The sequence below is a fragment of the Erinaceus europaeus genome, chromosome 9, assembly GCF_950295315.1.
Source record: "Erinaceus europaeus chromosome 9, mEriEur2.1, whole genome shotgun sequence".
In the NCBI taxonomy this organism is placed as follows: Eukaryota; Metazoa; Chordata; class Mammalia; order Eulipotyphla; family Erinaceidae; genus Erinaceus; species Erinaceus europaeus.
In genome coordinates, this window is record NC_080170.1 from 47,387,205 (window position 1) to 47,405,105 (window position 17,901).

Sequence of the window (17,901 nt, forward strand, 5' to 3'; positions counted from 1 at the left end):
TAATAAACTATTAGATTCTCAAACACGGGGTCCTGAATTGGAACCCTGGCCTCACAATGTGTGAGGCTGATGCTCTGGTTTCTCTCTCCCCTCACCTTTTTAATTAGTAACTAAATAAATCATTTTTGAAAATAAAGAAATTGGACCTGGAAGGTCACTTGGCAATACCATATACCACTTGCCAGTACTGTGCATGAGGACAACTCGGAGCTCATTCCCCACCACTATGTTGAAATAAAAGAATTTTCCTGCTCCAAATGACTACTACTACTGAGAGAGGGGTTGGGGGGGAGAGACTTGAGCACCACTCAGCTCTGGCCTATGTCAGGGATCAAACCTGGGAACTCAGGCTTGCAAGTCCTGTGCTCAACCCCCAGGCTCAAGTTTTGGTTTTAGATGTCACTTCAATGGGATCCCAGAAAAATGGAGCCTCAACACCACAGGATGTGAGCAGAATGGTCAGGCCGAATAAAGAATAGTTGGCAAGATGAAGGATTCATACTGGAAGCAATAACCTGGAAGGGGAATACAGCTCCACAGGGAAGAAGGATATGAGCAGAGAGGCCAGAACTAGAATTTCTGGTGGTGAGAACTTAGGCTTAGCATGAGAAAGCACACCCTTACTGAGTCCTGATACTGGAGGTGATAGTCATACTGATTCTCTTTCCTTTCTCCATTCCAAGTTCATGATTACTGGTGTTACCAAGATAAATATAATTTAATATATAATCACAGTGACTTGGCTGCCAGAGTTTTGTTTGTTTGTTTGTTTGTTTACTTTTGGGGAGACATTAAGATTAGGTCTGAAATTCCAAGGTCCATATTCTATGGGATTTCTGCTTCAGAACACTATTTTTTTTCCTTTTTTTTTTTTTTTTAAAGAAAGGAGACATTAACAAAATCATAGGATAGGGGGGGCTACAATTCCACACAGTTCCCATCACCCAATCTCCATGTCCCATCCCCTCCCCAATAGCTTTCCCATTCTCTATCCCTCTGGGAGCATGGACCCAGGGTCATTGTGGGTTGCAGAAGGTGAAAGGTCTGGCTTCTGTAATTGCTTCCCTGCTGAATATGGGCGTTGACTGGTCGATCCATATTCCCAGTCTGCCTCTCTCTTTCCCTAGTAGGGTGGGTCTCTGGGAAAGCGGAGCTCCAGGACACATTGGTGAGGTCAGAACACTATTTAGGGGAAGATGAAGACTGTGGCATTGGCTCTCAGACCACAACTGGCTTATTGAGCTGGAATAAATGATGTGAACTCTTAGAGAGCCACCATTCTTACCTCTACTGTGAGAATACAATCTAATGATCTCACAAGTCCTTGTGAATGTCAAAACAGGGTAAGTTAAAAAAATTAAAAGTGGGTCTGAGCAGTGGTGGATCTAGTAGAATGCACACATTATACTGCATAAAAAACCAGGTTCAAGTCCCTGGGTCCTCACCTGCAGGAGGGAAGCTTCTTGAGTAAAGAAGCAGTACTGCAACTCCCTCTCTCTCTTTCTCCCCTCTCAATTTCTCTGCCTCTATCCAAAATAAACAAATGAATAAAATATATATATAAAAAAAGAAAGAGGGTCAGTTGCATCACTGCTTTGCCACTGGTGAAGCTTGCCCCTGCAGGTGGGGAATAGGGGTTTGAGCCTAGGTCCTTTACAGAGTGAGGTGTGTGTTCAACAGCAAGAACCATCACCCAATCCTGAAACCCTTGACAGCTGTTTTTAAAATACTTACCTACTAGGGGTCAGGTGGGGGCACACCTGGTTGAGCTCATACATTACAGGGTGCACGGACCCGTGTTTGAGCCCTTGGTCCCCACCTGCAGGGGAAAAGCTTTGCAAGTGGCGAAGCAGTGCTGCAGGTGTCTCTCTGTCTCTTTCCCTCTCTATCTCACCCTTCCCTCCTGATTTCTGGCTGTATCTATCCAATAAATAAAGATAATTTAAAAATTAGAAATAAATAAAAAAATATTTATCTACTTAATAACAGGGGAAAATGTTAATTAAAAGGTACTGGGAGATAATATACTTGGTAAAGCACACACTTTACCATGCATGAGGACTTGGGTTCAAGCCCCAGCTACCACATGGGGGCACCCACATAAGGGAAGCATCACAAGCAGTGCAGCAGTGCTATGAGGTCTCTCCTCCCTCTCTGACCTTCTAGCTATTGCCAAAGGGGGTGTGTGGGGGGGACTAGGAATGGATTTTGTATGTGTGGAATCCATGGTGGCAAAAAAGTTTTATTAATTTATCAGCTGTATGTAAGCTCTTGTTATTACATATTTAAAACAATTTCACATAGTGGATTTCTTTACCTTGGAGTATTTTCTTTGCTATGAGATTTTTTTCCCTAAAAACTATTGGTTATTTTACATGGATTTTTGTTATGCTTTCCTTTCTCTCTCTCTCTCTATCTTTCTCTCTTCTTTTTTTTTCCAGAGCACTGCTGAGTTCTGGCTTCTGGTGATACAGAGGATTCAATCTGGTACCTCAGAGCCTGAGGCACTAATTTTTTTTTTTTGCCTCTAGGGTTATCACTAGGGTCCATGCCACAGTGCTGGTACTATCAATCCACTGCTCTTGGCAGCCATCTTTCACTTTTATTAGATAGAACAAAAAGAAATTGAGAGGATGAGGAGCTAGAAAGATACCTTCAGACCTGCTTCACCGCTTTTGAAGTGACTCCCTGTAGGTGGGGACCTGGGGGCTCAAACTGGGATCCTTGAGTGGGTTCTTGCACTTTGTACTACGTGCACTTAACCTGGTGTGCCACTACCCGGCCCCTGAAATTTTTTTACATAACTACATAACCACTATGCTATCTCTTGGCCAGGAAAGTCTCTTAATAAAGACATTTTCCTTACCAGTTTATGTGTTTTATGCAATGCCTATCTCAATGCTTTTCTTATAGTGGACAGCTAATAATAATCAATCTAATTGCTATAAAAGAATTCAGATGGGATGATCTCACTCTCAGGCACAAGTTGCAAAACAAGATCAGAAAAGAAAACACAAGTAGAACCTGAAATGGAATTGGCATATCGCACCAAAGTAAAAGACTCTGGGGTGGGTGGGTGGGGAGAATACAGGTCCATGAAGGATGATAGAGGACCTAGTGGGGGTTGTATTGTTATATGGGAAACTGGGGAATGTTATTCATGTACAAACTATTGTATTTACTGTTGAATGTAAAACATTAATTCCTCAATAAAGAAATAAAAATTAAAAAATTAAAAAAAAAAGAAATCAGGACACAGCTGATGGGCAGATGTTGAGGCCCTGTGATCCCTCAATAAGCCACTAGATGGCAGAAGAGGCATGAAAGTGATGTTGGGGGCAGTGAGGCTAGAGAGAAAAGGGGGCAGGTGTAAGGGAGAATACATTACTTTCCACCCCTCTAACAATAACAACAACAACAAAAACCCAGAGGTCATGGCCTTGATTTATTTCTGCATTTCACACGAATGAGTACCCAGTGTTTACCTTTAAGACCCGGAGTTTAACCTTCTCAATGGCGGCTGCAGTCTTGGAGGCCTCTCCTTGGAGATGTGGAGCAAGCAACTGCTCAAAAGTGAAAACGGCATTTCCCATCAGCTAGAAACCAGAGCAACACAGAGACAAACAGTCAGAGGATGGGTGACCAGCCCAGGTCTGCTTTTGTGATCTGGAGTAAAGGGAGGGGGTCGCGTCAGGCATAAAAGGGTTCCAGGTGTCACCCACCACTTGGGTTGTGAAATAAGAGATCCTTGGCCATGGTTCAATCAGCAAGCGGCCAGAACACACACACACACACGCACATGCACACGCACACGCACACACACACACCAACTTCTCCAGTAGCTTTACTTCTATATTAGCAAAGGCATTTCTGTTAAGCTGTTATCTAATTCTGTTCCCTGTCCACCTTTAATCCCTCACAATTCAGACATTAGACAGTAAGATATGCATCTTAATCCTGTATATAAATCACAAGAAAAAAGAATGTTCCTTCCCCACCACCCCAAGTTTATGGTCTGAATACATCCAGCACACAACTTCCTCCCAGTGCTCTCAATACCTTTGTGATTCATCTACAGGTCTGTCTCCCTACAAGCCCCCATCTGCAAAATAGAATCATTTTCTCACAGCATCAGTGATCCCACCCTTCCCTCACCCAGCAAGCACTGCAATATGAAAAGAGTTGTGTTACTCAATCTGTGCCTGGAGAAAAAGTTCTTTATGGAGAAAAAAAAAAAGATTCTAGCTTGTAGATTCAAGAGACCCAAAGAGGAAGCTGTGGTTGATTGAGTGACTTACTCTTAACCAGATGAGAGTATTAATTCAAGCAAATGATTCTCTATCCTGGAGGCATATTAAAAGCAGTAGGGAGAAAAGTGAAAGAAGATTTTATTGTTAAAAAAAAAAATCTAGGGAGTAGGGCGGTAGTGCAGCGGGTTAAGTGCACGTGGTACAAAGTGCAAGGACCAGCTTAAGGATCCCAGTTCGAGCCCCCGGCTCCCCACCTGCAGGGGTGTCGCTTCACAAGCGGTGAAGCAGTTCTGCAGGTGTCTTTCTTTGCCTCTGTCTGTCTTCCCCATCTCTCTCCATTTCTCTCTGTCCTATCCAACAATGACGACATCAATAATAACAGCAATAACAACTACAACAATAAAACAACAAGGGCAACAAAAGGAAATAAATATTTTTTTAAAATCCAGATTTAGAGGGAGTGATGCTAAAGCTTTTCTTAAAGGCTCCCCAGATGATTCTAACACAGAACTAAGATCATAAGCACTGATATGACAAATCCAGTCATGATGAATTAATGTCATGCTGTAGTCCTGAGATGTGCTTTCTCTATAATGCTCATCAACATGGAGGAAGCCTGCTGGAAGATATGTTCTTGGTCAATATGAGGACAAAGAAGGGAGTCTGGGGGCCAGATGATGGTATATCTGGTGAAGTACGCATATTACCAAGTTCAAGGACACCAGGTTTGAGGCACTGCTTCCCACCTACAATGAGTCTGCTTCATGAGCGGTGAAGCAGGTCTCCAGGTGTCTTTCTCTCCCTCTCTCTATCTTCCTATCCCCTCTCAATTTCTCTCTTTCCTATCTAACAACAACAATAAAAAAGAAATTAGAAAAGAAAAAAAAAAGGCCAATGGGAGTGGTGGATTCATAGTGCCAGTACTGAGCCCCAGCAATAACTATGGTGTCAAAAAAAAAGTGAGTCTTGTAACTGTCTCACTACCAGCCCTGTGTCCCCCTACCCCATTTTCATCCCTGGGGTCACCTGCCACTCCCACCTCTTGCATGTACGTCTGTGTCCTCTGTGCCACCAGGTCAGTATGTGGGAATTGGAAACGGCTCTTGAGATCCTGCAATCGCTCCTGAAGCAGGTCAACTCTGCTATAACAAAGTTCCATCTTCACAGAATCCAGTGGAAGCTTCTGGAGCTGTTCTAGATGCTGTATTTTGGTGAGGGAGGAAGTTAAACACTGTCAGAATGTGGAATAATATTACACACCAGCTACATCCTCATAGATCCTGAACAACTGAATGTCCAGGGAAAGGGAGACTAGTGGGATTGGAGACCTACTTTGAGAAACATTGGTCTTTATCATGACCGGATAATTTTGGAAACAAATCAACACACAAATTATGTTAAGGAGGCTACACACTCCTGCATTAGTAGGAACAAAGAAAGTCTGCGATACAGACAAAGCTATTTGTATTTGTACAATTCAGGGAGCTGGAAGAGGAGGCAGCCTTAGGAGTTGGGGGTGAACCAGGACCAGCAAGCTATGGGTGGCAGTGAGCACTTCCTCTGAGAGATTTGAATACACTGCTTCGCTCGCACAAGCTTGTTAGTATTTTGCAACTTGAAAAATCATTAATAAAGGAAATCAGATGAATAAATGGAAGGAAGGCTAGATGAGTGGGCAGATGAATGGGAGGAAGGGAAAGAGGGGGTGACGGAAGAAAGGGATCGAGGGAGGGTGGGGAAAGGGCCTGGGGGCACCATACCACTGAACTTCATGGCTTTGCACCCCACCTCCTTTAGCTGTGTGATGTCTTTGGTGGTCTGAAAGTTCTGGCTCAGTCCATCCACTTCCTTCTCAAAGAGTGTGCGCACTTCACTGAATCCTGAGCTCACCGGCCCCATGAGCTCCTCCAAGATGGACGCCAGGAACGGCTGCACACTCTCTGCACAGCTTTTCTCTGCTGGCTGGGCCACCATCGCTAGCAGGAAAGATTCAGAAAACCAGGACTTAAGGCAAAAATTCACTTTAATAGATGCGTGGGAGGAAGGCCAGGGCTGGACACAGCCTCCCTTTCACCTGGAAATGAGCAGTGAAGCAGGTCTCCAGGTGTCTTTCTCTCCCTCTCTGTTTCTGTGCAACAGAGGATGGGTGTTTCTGTGCAACAGAGGATGGGTGTTTCTGTGCAACAGAGGATGGGTGTTTCTGTGCAACAGAGGATGGGTGTTTCTGTGCAACAGAGGATGGGTGTTTCTGTGCAACAGAGGATGGGTGTTTCTGTGCAACAGAGGATGGGTGTTTCTGTGCAACAGAGGATGGGTGTTTCTGTGCAACAGAGGATGGGTGTTTCTGTGCAACAGAGGATGGGTGTTTCTGTGCAACAGAGGATGGGTGTTTCTGTGCAACAGAGGATGGGTGTTTCTGTGCAACAGAGGATGGGTGTTTCTGTGCAACAGAGGATGGGTGTTTCTGTGCAACAGAGGATGGGTGTTTCTGTGCAACAGAAACAGAGAGGGAGACAGCCCAGCCTGCAGGCCCCTGGGCTTTCCTCTGCCAGTTCCCAGAAACATGCAAAACCTGATCTAACAATAGAAATGCTAGGAGTGGGGGCTGAGCAGGGGACAGCTACTTGCTATCAGTCTCCATGGCTGTCAGGAATGCTGCTCCCTGTGTTGTGTTCACTGCGATGGGGAATGGAGACCACAGAACCTCTCCTTGAGGATTTCTTTATTATTTCATTTTTTAAAAGGAGATGTATTTAATCGTCTTTATGAGTGAGAGAGAGCTGAACATCAGAGATTAAGCCTGAGACATCTGGACCCTCAGACTTGCAAGTCCTGTGTTCTAACACAGTTATCCTTCTTCCTTTAAATGTTTTTTCTCTTTTTTTTTTTTTAAATTTATTTATTCCCTTTTGTTACCCTTGTTTTTTTTTATTGTTGTAGTTATTATTGATGTTGTTTTTGTTGGATAGGAAAGAAATAGAGAGAGGAGGGGAAGACAGAGAGGGGGAGAGAAAGACACCTGCAGACCTGCTTCACCGCTTGTGAAGTGACTCCCTTGCAGGTAGGGAGCCAGGGGCTCGAACCAGGATCCTTACGCCGGTCGTTGCGCTTTGCACCACCTGCGCTTAACCCGCTGCACTACCACCCGACTCCCAGAGTTATCCTTCTTACCCACTCTTCCTGTACAATTTTTCAGGGACCTTCTATGGCTATCTGGGTGGGTATAAGGAAGCTTTTCCATCAAGGGCTGTACTACAGTAAACATCTATAATTTGCATTCATATAATCTGGTTTCAACCACTCCATTCTGTGGCCCTATCAATCAGGAAAGAAGCCACAGATAACACATAAACAGAGGGACATGACTGTTTTCCAATATAAGTTTACTTAGAGAGATAGGCAGCCCAAGGACCACCATTTAATGATTCCCACCCTGGAAAGCCCTCCTGCTTTCCAAAAAGGACAACGAGACTCTGAGAAGTCCAATTACCTCCCTGAGTAGACACAACTGACTGATGTCGAAGCTGGGATAGGGATCCAGATATACCTACATGCTTACCTGTATATCTATACCTCCCACTTTTTTCTTGCCCAAGGAAAATTCATTTGTTTATCAACTCAAGTGTGTGACTCTCTTTTTCTATCTGAAAATCAGCTCAGAGGGGCATGCTGGTGGAGCACTTGGTTTAGTGCATATGTCACAGTGTGCAAGAAACCAGGTTCAAGCCCCTAGCTCCCCACCTGTGATGGAAAGCTTCACAGTCGATGAAGCAAGTACAGTAGGTGTCTCTCTTTCTCTTTCCCTATCTATCTACCCCTTCCACCTTGGTTTCTATCTGTCTCTAATCAATTAATGAATAAATAAAATATTAAAAGAAAGTCAGCTCAGAACTGCAAAGCCTGAAAACAGTGAAAGAGAGAGAGAGAAAAGGAGAGGAGGAGGAGGAAGAGGAGGAAAAAAGGAGGAAGAGGAAGAGGGGGAAAAGAAGGAAGGAAGGAAGGAAGGAAGGAAGGAAGGAAGGAAGGAAGGAAACACAGCACTAAAAGCTAAGTTGCCTCACTGGAGGGCCCATGGGGAGGCCCCAACCCACTGCAGCACCTCTAGCTGCTCCTGGTACAATAGCTGTGGCCACTTCCCACTTCCCTCAGCTTAATGCTCCTCTGAAACTATGAGCTCAAACTCTGGTGAAGCCCCTTCTGTATAGTTTATTTAATTAGAAGCGTTTTGGGTGACTTCCTCTGGCCATTTTTTTTTTTTCTTCAGTGTAGTGTCAGGAAATAAACCCAGAGCCTCACAACACTGCTGAGTGGCCTTCCCAGTCCATTCTTGTTCTATATCCTTTGAGAAAGAGGGAAAGCACCGCTCCACCATTCACAGAGTTCCCTTGGTGTTGTCCATGAAGCTTATATGTGGTTCTGAGGCTCGAACCTGGGGTTTCACACATGGCTAAGGTTCATGAACTATCTCCCAGGCCTCCTACTGACCTTTTATCTTTCCCATTAAAAAGTTCTTGGAATTCACAATCTGGTCCATGTCAGAACGGATGGTGTTTTCCAGACCCTTCGTCAGAGCTCTGCATTCCTCCTTCAGGGCACCTAAGCCCTCAGAAACCTGCTGCTGGACCATATTGTAGACCTCTTCCAGGAGCTGCAACAGAGAACCCCATAATTCAGAGCCTCCATACACACACTGGATGGGCTGATTACTGATACTCAGAACCTAAACACAGGGCAAACAGTTTCTCATTTTTCCTTCAAAGTTGGGATATGTTTGGATGAACCCTCTCAGAAGTGAGACTGAGCAGACTTGAAGACAGGTGGTTCTCCTCTGAATTAATCTGGAAACCTCACTAGAGGGGAAGGGAACGATGCAGAAAAGCGTTGTGCTTACCCCAAGCCAGGCCCGCTTCCTGTCATTCTTTTTCCCTTTCATTTTAGGCAGCAGGTCCGTCTGCAGTGTTGGCAGGAGCTCCTCCATCACCAGGCTACTCAGGATCTACGAGAAGAATGAAGGAGAGGCCCAGACCTGTTAGCCGGGGACAGCTGAGCCCCCATTGAGATCAAGTGTTCTCAGCTACCTGAAATCTGTTACAGAGTGACTTTAACTCTGATCTGAGGCCATGAAAATCGAAACTGAGCAGGTGCAGAGAGCAAATGTTTTTTTTTAGACATCTACAAGGAGCAGCCTATCTGCTGATGTTTTCCCACTGGGAAGGACCAGCTCCTCAAAGTCAGTTTCCTCATCCTCAAACTAGGAGACTCGAGTATAGTTAGAAAAAGATGAGACATTTTAGCAACTAAGAGCATATATAGAAAAACTGTGATGGGGGTTAGGCTGGGTTTAGGCAGTCACTTAGTCTGTGTTCTGAGATTTCATCAAGCTCCCTGGGGATATAGCATAATGCCCTCGTGACATTATTTTTGTTGTCCACAATCCCACCTCCACAGCTTTAGTGTTTAGAAAGGGCTGGGGGATAGCCCAGTGAACAGAGCACAGGACTTGTGTGCATGAATTCCCAGGATGGGTTGCCAGGACCACATATATTAAAGCTGGCATGTCTCTCCCTCTGCCTCTCCCTCTCTCTTTTGAGCTCTACTTCTCATTTGAATAGACAGATAGTTTAAAAAAAAAGGGGGGGGGGTCGGGCGGTGGCGCAGTGGGTTAAGCGTATGTGGCGCAAAGCGCAGGGACCGGCGTAAGGATCCCGGTTCGAGCCCCCGGCTCCCCACCTGCAGGGGAGTGAAGCACAGGCGGTGAAGCAGGTCTGCAGGTGTCTATCTTTCTCTCCCCGTCTCTGTCTTCCCCTCCTCTCTCCATTTCTCTCTGTCCTATCCAACAACGAATTGCGTCAACAAGGGCAATAATAATAACCACAACAAAGCTACAACAAGGGCAACAAAAGGGGGGAAAAATGGCCTCCAGGAGCGGTGGATTCATGGTGCAGGCACCGAGCACAGCAATAACCCTGGAGGAGGAAAAAAAAAAGAAGTGGGGAACAAATACTTTGAAGCAACTGGATATTTGTGGGCTGCATAGATATGGGAAGGGGTGCCTAAAGTTTTCAAAGTGTCTTAAAAATTGCATGGGGGGGGTGGTAGCGGTAGCACACCAGGTTAAGTGCACACAGTGCGAAGCAAGGATTCCAGTTTGAGCCCCCTGCAGGGGGTAGGGGGTACCTCGCAAGCAGCGAAGCAGGTCTGCAGGTGTCTATCTTTCTCTCCCCTCTCTGTCTTCACCTCCTCTCTTAATTTCTCTTTGTCCTATCTATCTAGCAACAGCAACAACAGCAATAATGGGAAAAAGATGGCTTCCAGGAGTAGTGGATTTGTAGTGCAATCCCCAAGCCCCAGCAATAGCACTGGAAGCAAAAAGAAAAAGAAAAGAGAAGAAAAGAAAAGAAAAGGAAAAGAAAAGAAAAAAAAATTGCATCCCGGGGGCAGGGTGGTGGCGCATTTGTTTGAGTACATGTTACAATGTGCAAGGACCCTGGTTCGAGCCTCCGGTCAACACCTTCAGGGGAAAAGCTTTGCGAGTGGTGAAGCAGTGCTGCAGGTGTCTATCTTTCTTGCACCCTCTCTGTATCCCCTTACTCTCTCAATTTCTGGCTATCTCTAATAAATAAAGATAATAGTAAAAAAATTAAAGGGAGTTGGGTGGTAGAGCAGTGGGTTAAGCACACGTGGCACAAAGTGCAAGGATCAGTGTAAGGTTACCGGTTCGAGCCCCTGGGTCCCCACCTGCACTAGCAGTGAAGCAGGTCTGTAGGTGTCTGTCTTTCTCTCTCCCTCTCTGTCTTCTCCTCCTATTTCCATTTCTCTTTGTCCTACCCAACAAGAACAATAATAACTACAACAATAAAACAACAAGGGCAACAAAAGGGAATAAATAAATTAATTAAAAAAAAACTAAAAATTGCAACCCTGGAGAAGCAATTACAGAAACCAGTCTTTTCACCTTCTGCATCCCATAAAGAATTTTGGTCCATACTCCCAGAGTGGTAAATGTTTGGGGAAGATGACCAGAGGGCTCTGAACTCCAATTCCTGCAGGACCCCAAGACAGAAGAGGGGGAGAAGGGGGGGAGGACACTCAGAAGTAGTAAATGTGATTTAGAAAGGAAGAGAAGACAGAACCATAGGGGGAAAAAGGGCAAATATATAAAAATATGAATAGTTGTAAAAGTAATAGTCAACCCATGTCTGTGATCTTGGGAAAAGTAATGCTGTTTCCAATGAAGGGAATGTGGACATAGAACTCTGTTGGTGGGAAAGGTGTGGAATTATAGCCCTGTTATCTCATAATTTTATAAATCCATATTAAACAACTAATAACAGTTCCCAAATCTCTCCTAAAACTCTGCTGTCCCAGTGAAAGTATCTCTTTTGGCCCCACATGGTGTTCCACATGTCAGTGTATCGGGTGACCTATGGAATGCTGGGCTCTTCTTTCCACCACTCTCCACCCAAGCTCCGAACCAGAGAAGCTTTGTTCAGATTCATGTGGACCCTTATTATTCTGGGGACTCATAGCTCAGTTTTCAATATCAGATCAAGATTTGTGTAGAGTTATACCCCTCTGACCCTATGGTTTTTGTCAGTGTTTCCTTTTTCTAAATAAACATTTAAAAAAAAATAAAAGATTGACAAGCCCTAGAGTCATCTGGGGAGTGGTGGCAGGCTGAAAAGTAAAGCATCATGACGTCTGTTCCCTGAATGCAAAATAATTTCTATCAGTCCAAAAGAGCTGACCTCCTCGTGACAATAAATCCTCTGAGCTTTTGGAATCCTGACAGCTTATCTCTGAGGTCAGTGGTTAGCCTCCTGCTTGATGAAACTCATGAGCTCACTTAGTTCTGCCGTTCTCCAGGGTTGAGCCAACTGGCCACACCTCAGGGTAGAGGTGGGTGAACCAGCCAACTCCCTTGTGCCCATGGGCTCCTGGAACACAAGGCTGTTTGGAGCAGTGCAATGTGGTCTGGGAAGAAAAACTTGGGGTGTGACAAGGACTCTACTAGGAATATCATTCCCACTAGTGAAGGAACTCTGGTGGGAAGTTTTCTACCTTTCTTAACCCTTCTCTGGGGGTAGTCAAAGGATGACTCCCCCCACCCCCATTTTTGAGGAGCTAAAAATGAATTTGACATGTGCCATCTATCTCTCTGGAAACCAGTGGGTTCCATAATTTGATTTAAGCAGGTGATAAGCAAGCCAGGGGACCCCATTCCATTCAAAAGGGTGAGTTTTGGAACACACATTTTGAATTGGAACACAAACCTTAGTGGTGTGAGTGTGGAAGGGCGAGAGTGAGCTCAGAGGCCAGGGAGACTGATTTGGAGCCTAAAACCAGTGAGAAGGAGCATCTGAGCTGAAAAGTTCTCAGCTTAGGAATCACAATAATTGTTTCACTTCATCCTTGTTACAGAGAGTAGTGTGAATCTGAGCATGCCTGGTTTGAAAAGATGCAAATGTTCTACAAAGGCCATGGAGAAAGAATGCTCCATTTTCTTCTAGCCTGTCCTATACAACATTCCAAGAAGTTTGGTTTAATGTGACAATTTAGGAAGTTGAGGAGGAAATCAGTCAGGGTAGGGGGGACAGGAGCGGTGTAAGAGAGGAGGTGTAGGCTCAGGGAGTAGGAAGGCAAAGTCTCAACTCCAACATAATCCTCTTCCACTAACCCTGCGCTCCTCTGTCTTGCGGCTGTCAGGCTTTCTTTCTTGAGTGAGCTCTCGTGAGCAGGCTCCAATACCCTTGGGTAAGTCTAGACAAAGAAGCCAACCTAATAAGTAAATCATTGTACTGAATATGACTCCCCAATCTCCTCTCTTCAGAACGTGCTCCAGTGAGTTTCACCAATAGGGATGAAAAAGCAGTGGGTGGCCAGGTACGAGAGACTCCATATAATGGGGCCACTGTCAAAGTCATCAAACAAGAACAGTCTGGAGAACTCTCAGAAGGCTAGAAATGGACCTACCCTATGACCCTGCAATTCCTCTCCTGGGAATATATCCTAAGGAACCCAACACATCCATCCAAAAAGATCTGTGTACACATATGTTCTTGGCAGCATAATTTGTAATAGCCAAAACCTGGAAGTAACCCAGGTGTCCAACAACAGATGAGTGGCTGAGCAAGTTGTGGTATATATACACAATGGAATACTACTCAGCTGTAAAAAATGGTGACTTCACCGTTTTCAGCTGATCTTGGATGGACCTTGAAAAATTCATGTTATGTGAAATAAGTCAGAAACAGAAGGATGAATATGGGATGATCTCACTCTCAGTCAGAAGCTGAAAAACAAGATTAGAAACGAAAACGCAAGTAGAAATGTGATTGGCATATCGCACCAAAGTAAAAGACTCTGGGGTGGGAGGGTGAGTGGGGAGAATACAGGTCCATGAAGGATGATAAATGACATAATGGGGGTTGTATTGTTAAATGGGAAACTGGGGAATGTTATGCATGTACAAACTATTGTATTTACTGTTGAATGCAAAACAATAATTCCCCAATAAAGAAATAAATTTTTTAAAAAAGTCATCAAACAAAAGACAAACTTCAAAGCATATGGATACGGTCAGAGAACAGAACTTGTAGCTTTCCTGTCTGGAAACCAGCCAGTTCTATGAGAAGGGTGAGCTGCTCTCTCATCTGGTTCATTTAAAAACAAATAATAAATATGCCTAGTAACTGCAAAAAGTTTACATTGTGCAAAACGCATTCCCTCGTGACCTCACTGGACACATCTGTTTTGACAAGTAGAAAATACACTGATGTTTTTATTGGCATACAGACATGTTCACCTTACTAGGCTAGCAGGCAAGCTTATGCTGAGATATTTGCTCTGCCTGGGCATTTGCCTAGAGGAACCGCTGGCACAAGGTCCCACCATACTTGCTGTGTGAGTCATCACCACAAAGACAACAATGTGACCACACTAAGAATCTTCTCCACATGGGCCCCTGATATCCACAGGGTCAGGACAAACTATGATTAAGTTCTCAACAGATACAACAGGAAAATGCAAATAAAGTCTATGTTTCAAACAAAAAAATGCCATACTCAAACTCGGGTTGTGTTATTATTTTTTTTTTCAGTTACTTCGCAGCTACTTTGGGCCCCTGAGTCTTAGGACAGAAGTCACTTTGCTGACCAGCCATGTAGAAGAGGCCATGGAATGCCTGGCCTCACCAGCTATCATGCTGAAGAGCTTAGGAAGCCATTTCCTTTTACCAGCTCCTTTCCTGGGGACTTGGCATGCTCTAAATACATCTCTGTCACAGGTGGTTCTGTGACTCCAGTCAACTGACATTTCTGAAGGCTCTTCCTCTCTCCTAGAAGAGGTGGAAAAACAATACTGACGTGTCTTTCCAGCCCTAATGAGTCCAGGATTTTACTGAAACTACTCAGATTTCTAGGGGAAGCAAAAGTTTTATTGGATCACTTAATAATTCCAACTTTGATCAATCTCTTCTCTGGTTCTGTTTCTCTACTATGTTCTATTTTTACGATGCAAAATTAACACCTTGTTAAGACTGCTTCGTGTTAATTAACGCTTTCTAAGCTACAGGCCCACAGGTACAGCACACATACACACACACACACACACACACACACACACACACACACACACACACACACACACACACACACTTCTAGTAAAATTTGGTTTCTCAGTGCTTCCAGGTATATTCTGCCTCGCCACCAACAGTAAGGGACAAGCCATTTCATTCTCTGGCAAATGGTGGCACATGTTGGCACAAATAAAAGGCAAAAAAGTCAAGGAAAGAAAACAGACTTCACACCTTCACCATAGGAAGTAAGATTTACTGAGTGTTTCCATTCAGTGACTTCATGAAATAATGTGAGAGTTGGCACGAGATTTTGAAAGACAGAAAAATGAAGCAAATAGACTTCAAAGTACCACTTCATCTGTTCTCCTGGTGGGTATTGACCTTTCCCTGGACCAGGAGTTAGAAACCTCTGTGAGGGGCCGGTGGTGATGCATCTAGTTGAGCACACATGTTACAGTGTGTAAGACCTAGGTTCAAGTTCCCAGTCCTCACTTGCAGGGGGAAGCTTCATAAGTAATAAAGCAGTGGTATAGGTGTATCTCTTTCTCTCCTTATCTTCCCCTCCCCTCTCAATTTCTCTCCACCTCTATCCAATAAATAAATAAGTTTTTAAAAGAAAAGAAAAGAAAAAACAAAGAAACCACTGCCTCTTGTGTTACGGGTCTACTTGCACCTGTCCCTAAAGCTCCAGCACTTCAGAGCAGGGCCATTTTTTCCCTCCAGGGTTATCTCTGGAGCTCAGTACTGGCACTATAAACCCACAGCTCTTGGCAGCCTTTTATTTTTTCCATTGACTAGGATCAAGAGAAATTGAGAGGGGAAGGGAAGACAGAGAGGGGGAGAGAAAGATAGACAGACCTACAGACCTTCTTCAACGCTTGTAAAGCAACACCCCTGCAGGTGGGGAGCCAAGGGTTAGAACTGGCATCCTTGTGTTTTGTACTATGTGCACTTAACCCAGTGTGCCACCGCCCGGCCCCCAGAACAGGGCTATTTTTCTGGCCTAGCTCTGCAGCACAGTGCAAGCAGATGGCAACTCAGGAAGTCTGTGGCCTGAGTAAAACCTGTCGGGCCACTTACCTGCTAAAGGACACTTTCAGGTTTCTTATTTACAAAATGGAAACAAGAATAGTTCAGCCTACCTCATAAAGTTAGTAAGACAAATGAGATGGAATTAAGATTTAAACATTAGGATTGGAGAGATGGCTCACCAGGTTGGATGGGTGGCTTGCCATGGCTATAGCCTGGCACCACATGTAAGGTGCTACAGCACTGGAGGAAGCTCTGGTGTTGTCATGTCTCTCCTCTTTATAGGTCCATTATGTTTACATTTGTTCATGAAGGCCCCGGCCCCTCATCATCTAGAGATGTAGACCCAAAATTCTGAGCACAAAATTACCTGGATTTCATCTCCAATGTTCATTTCCCATGAGCCATAGTGACCCTTCTCCTGTTGGAAGAATTGTACAGCTTCTAAAAAAGCTTGGGCTTCAAATGACATCTGTTTCATGTAATCTAAAAGAAAGAGGCAAGGACATTCAGCCAAGAAAAACACTTGCCTTTACCTTTTCCTGTGGTTCATTGAGTGCAATGATTCAGAAACCTGGCATTATGGAAATAATACAAGGGAGACAAGTTAAGCAAATATTGAATCCAAGGTTCATTTGCAAATGTACATGAAGTAATTTGTGCACCTTGCTATCTGATTGATTCTGTTAGTTACTAGACATAGTGGTTAGAACTGGAAATACATTCACACCTTTTCTCCCTCTTGTAAATGTTTTCTTTATGCCACTCAGGGGTCTAAAGCGTGCCTCCAGTTTCCCAAACAAATGCCTCAATCTCGTTGTGACTTGATATCAATCTCCTGCTGAGTTTCACTGCAATATGCTGACGTATGTAAATGAAGAGTATTAATGGCAAACCCTCAGATAGCAGTACACTTCATATTTCATTGAAACCTCATTAAAAAAACCTCTGTCCTAAGTATTATTATCACCTCTGACATACAGATGAGGACACTGACAGCACATAAAGTGGATTAATTAGCCTTTGGGTGGAAATTAGGTCATAAAAATAGAACCTTTATGATGGGATTAGTGCCATAATAACAAAAGATATGAGATAGTTTCCCTAGCCCCTGCTCCCTCCCCTCCAAACCAGACACTAGATCTGCCATTGCTTTGTTCTTACACTTCCTAGACTATGGTATTTTGATCAAAACAGCCTAAATAGACACTTTTAAACACGTAAGACTAGCTCTTGGAAGATACAATAATAGAATTATAGACACATCTTAACAGGAAGATGAATTGTAGAATTAATCTAAGAATAATGAATCAAGTCCTAGCAAGGGGAAATGATGTTGGTAAAGTAATTGAAAGGTCCAAGACTCTTGCCTCCTGACTTTCTCCCAGTAGTTGATGATCTTTATTTGCAGAGCGAGATTGGACAATTGGTGGAAGGCAATTGATTCACTGGGGATGTTCAGCACTTGAGGCAGTGGGATTGCAAGCCAGGGTCTGAATAGTTGCTACAGAGGACTGAGCAGACTCTGCTCAAAAAGACCATAATTAATAGGTTGTGTAGGACTCTCTCTTAAGGTTGGCTACTAAGTCGGAGTCTGCCGGTAGTGCAGAGCGGGCTAAGCGCAGGTGGTGCAAAGCGCAAAGACTGATGTAAGGATCTCGGTTCCAGCCCCCGGCTCCCCACCTGCAGGGGGGTCACTTCACAAGCGGTGAAACAGGTCTGCAGGTGTCTTTCTCTCTGCCTCTCTGTTTTCCCGTCCTTTCTTGATTTTTTTCTGTCCTATCCAACAATGATGACATCAATAACAACAACAACAATAACTACAACAATAAAAACAAGGGCAACAAAAGGGGATATATATATGTGTGTGTATATATATACACACACACATATATATATATATATATATAGAGAGAGAGAGAGAGATTGACTACTAAGTCACAAGTCTCAGAAACTTGGAGGAGAGAAAATACAAGTCAAGGTATATCCTCTACAAGAAAAAAAAAATCTTCACAGGGAAGATACCATGAAGCCAGAGCCCCTCCT

The 17,901-nt window shown here is 44.1% G+C and overlaps 1 protein-coding gene across 1 annotated transcript in view; it reads right to left on the minus strand.

The window, feature by feature from the left end:
* Positions 1–17,901, minus strand: part of NIBAN1 (niban apoptosis regulator 1) — a 132,844-nt gene that overhangs the window by 11,416 nt on the left and 103,527 nt on the right. Inside the window, exons 6-11 of the mRNA XM_007523828.3 lie at positions 16,226–16,341; positions 9,142–9,246; positions 8,736–8,898; positions 6,039–6,226; positions 5,290–5,451; positions 3,486–3,596 (exon numbers count right to left, since the gene is read on the minus strand). Of these exons, the coding sequence (XP_007523890.1) occupies positions 3,486–3,596; positions 5,290–5,451; positions 6,039–6,226; positions 8,736–8,898; positions 9,142–9,246; positions 16,226–16,341 (845 nt within the window). The remainder of the gene's footprint in view (positions 1–3,485; positions 3,597–5,289; positions 5,452–6,038; positions 6,227–8,735; positions 8,899–9,141; positions 9,247–16,225; positions 16,342–17,901) is intronic.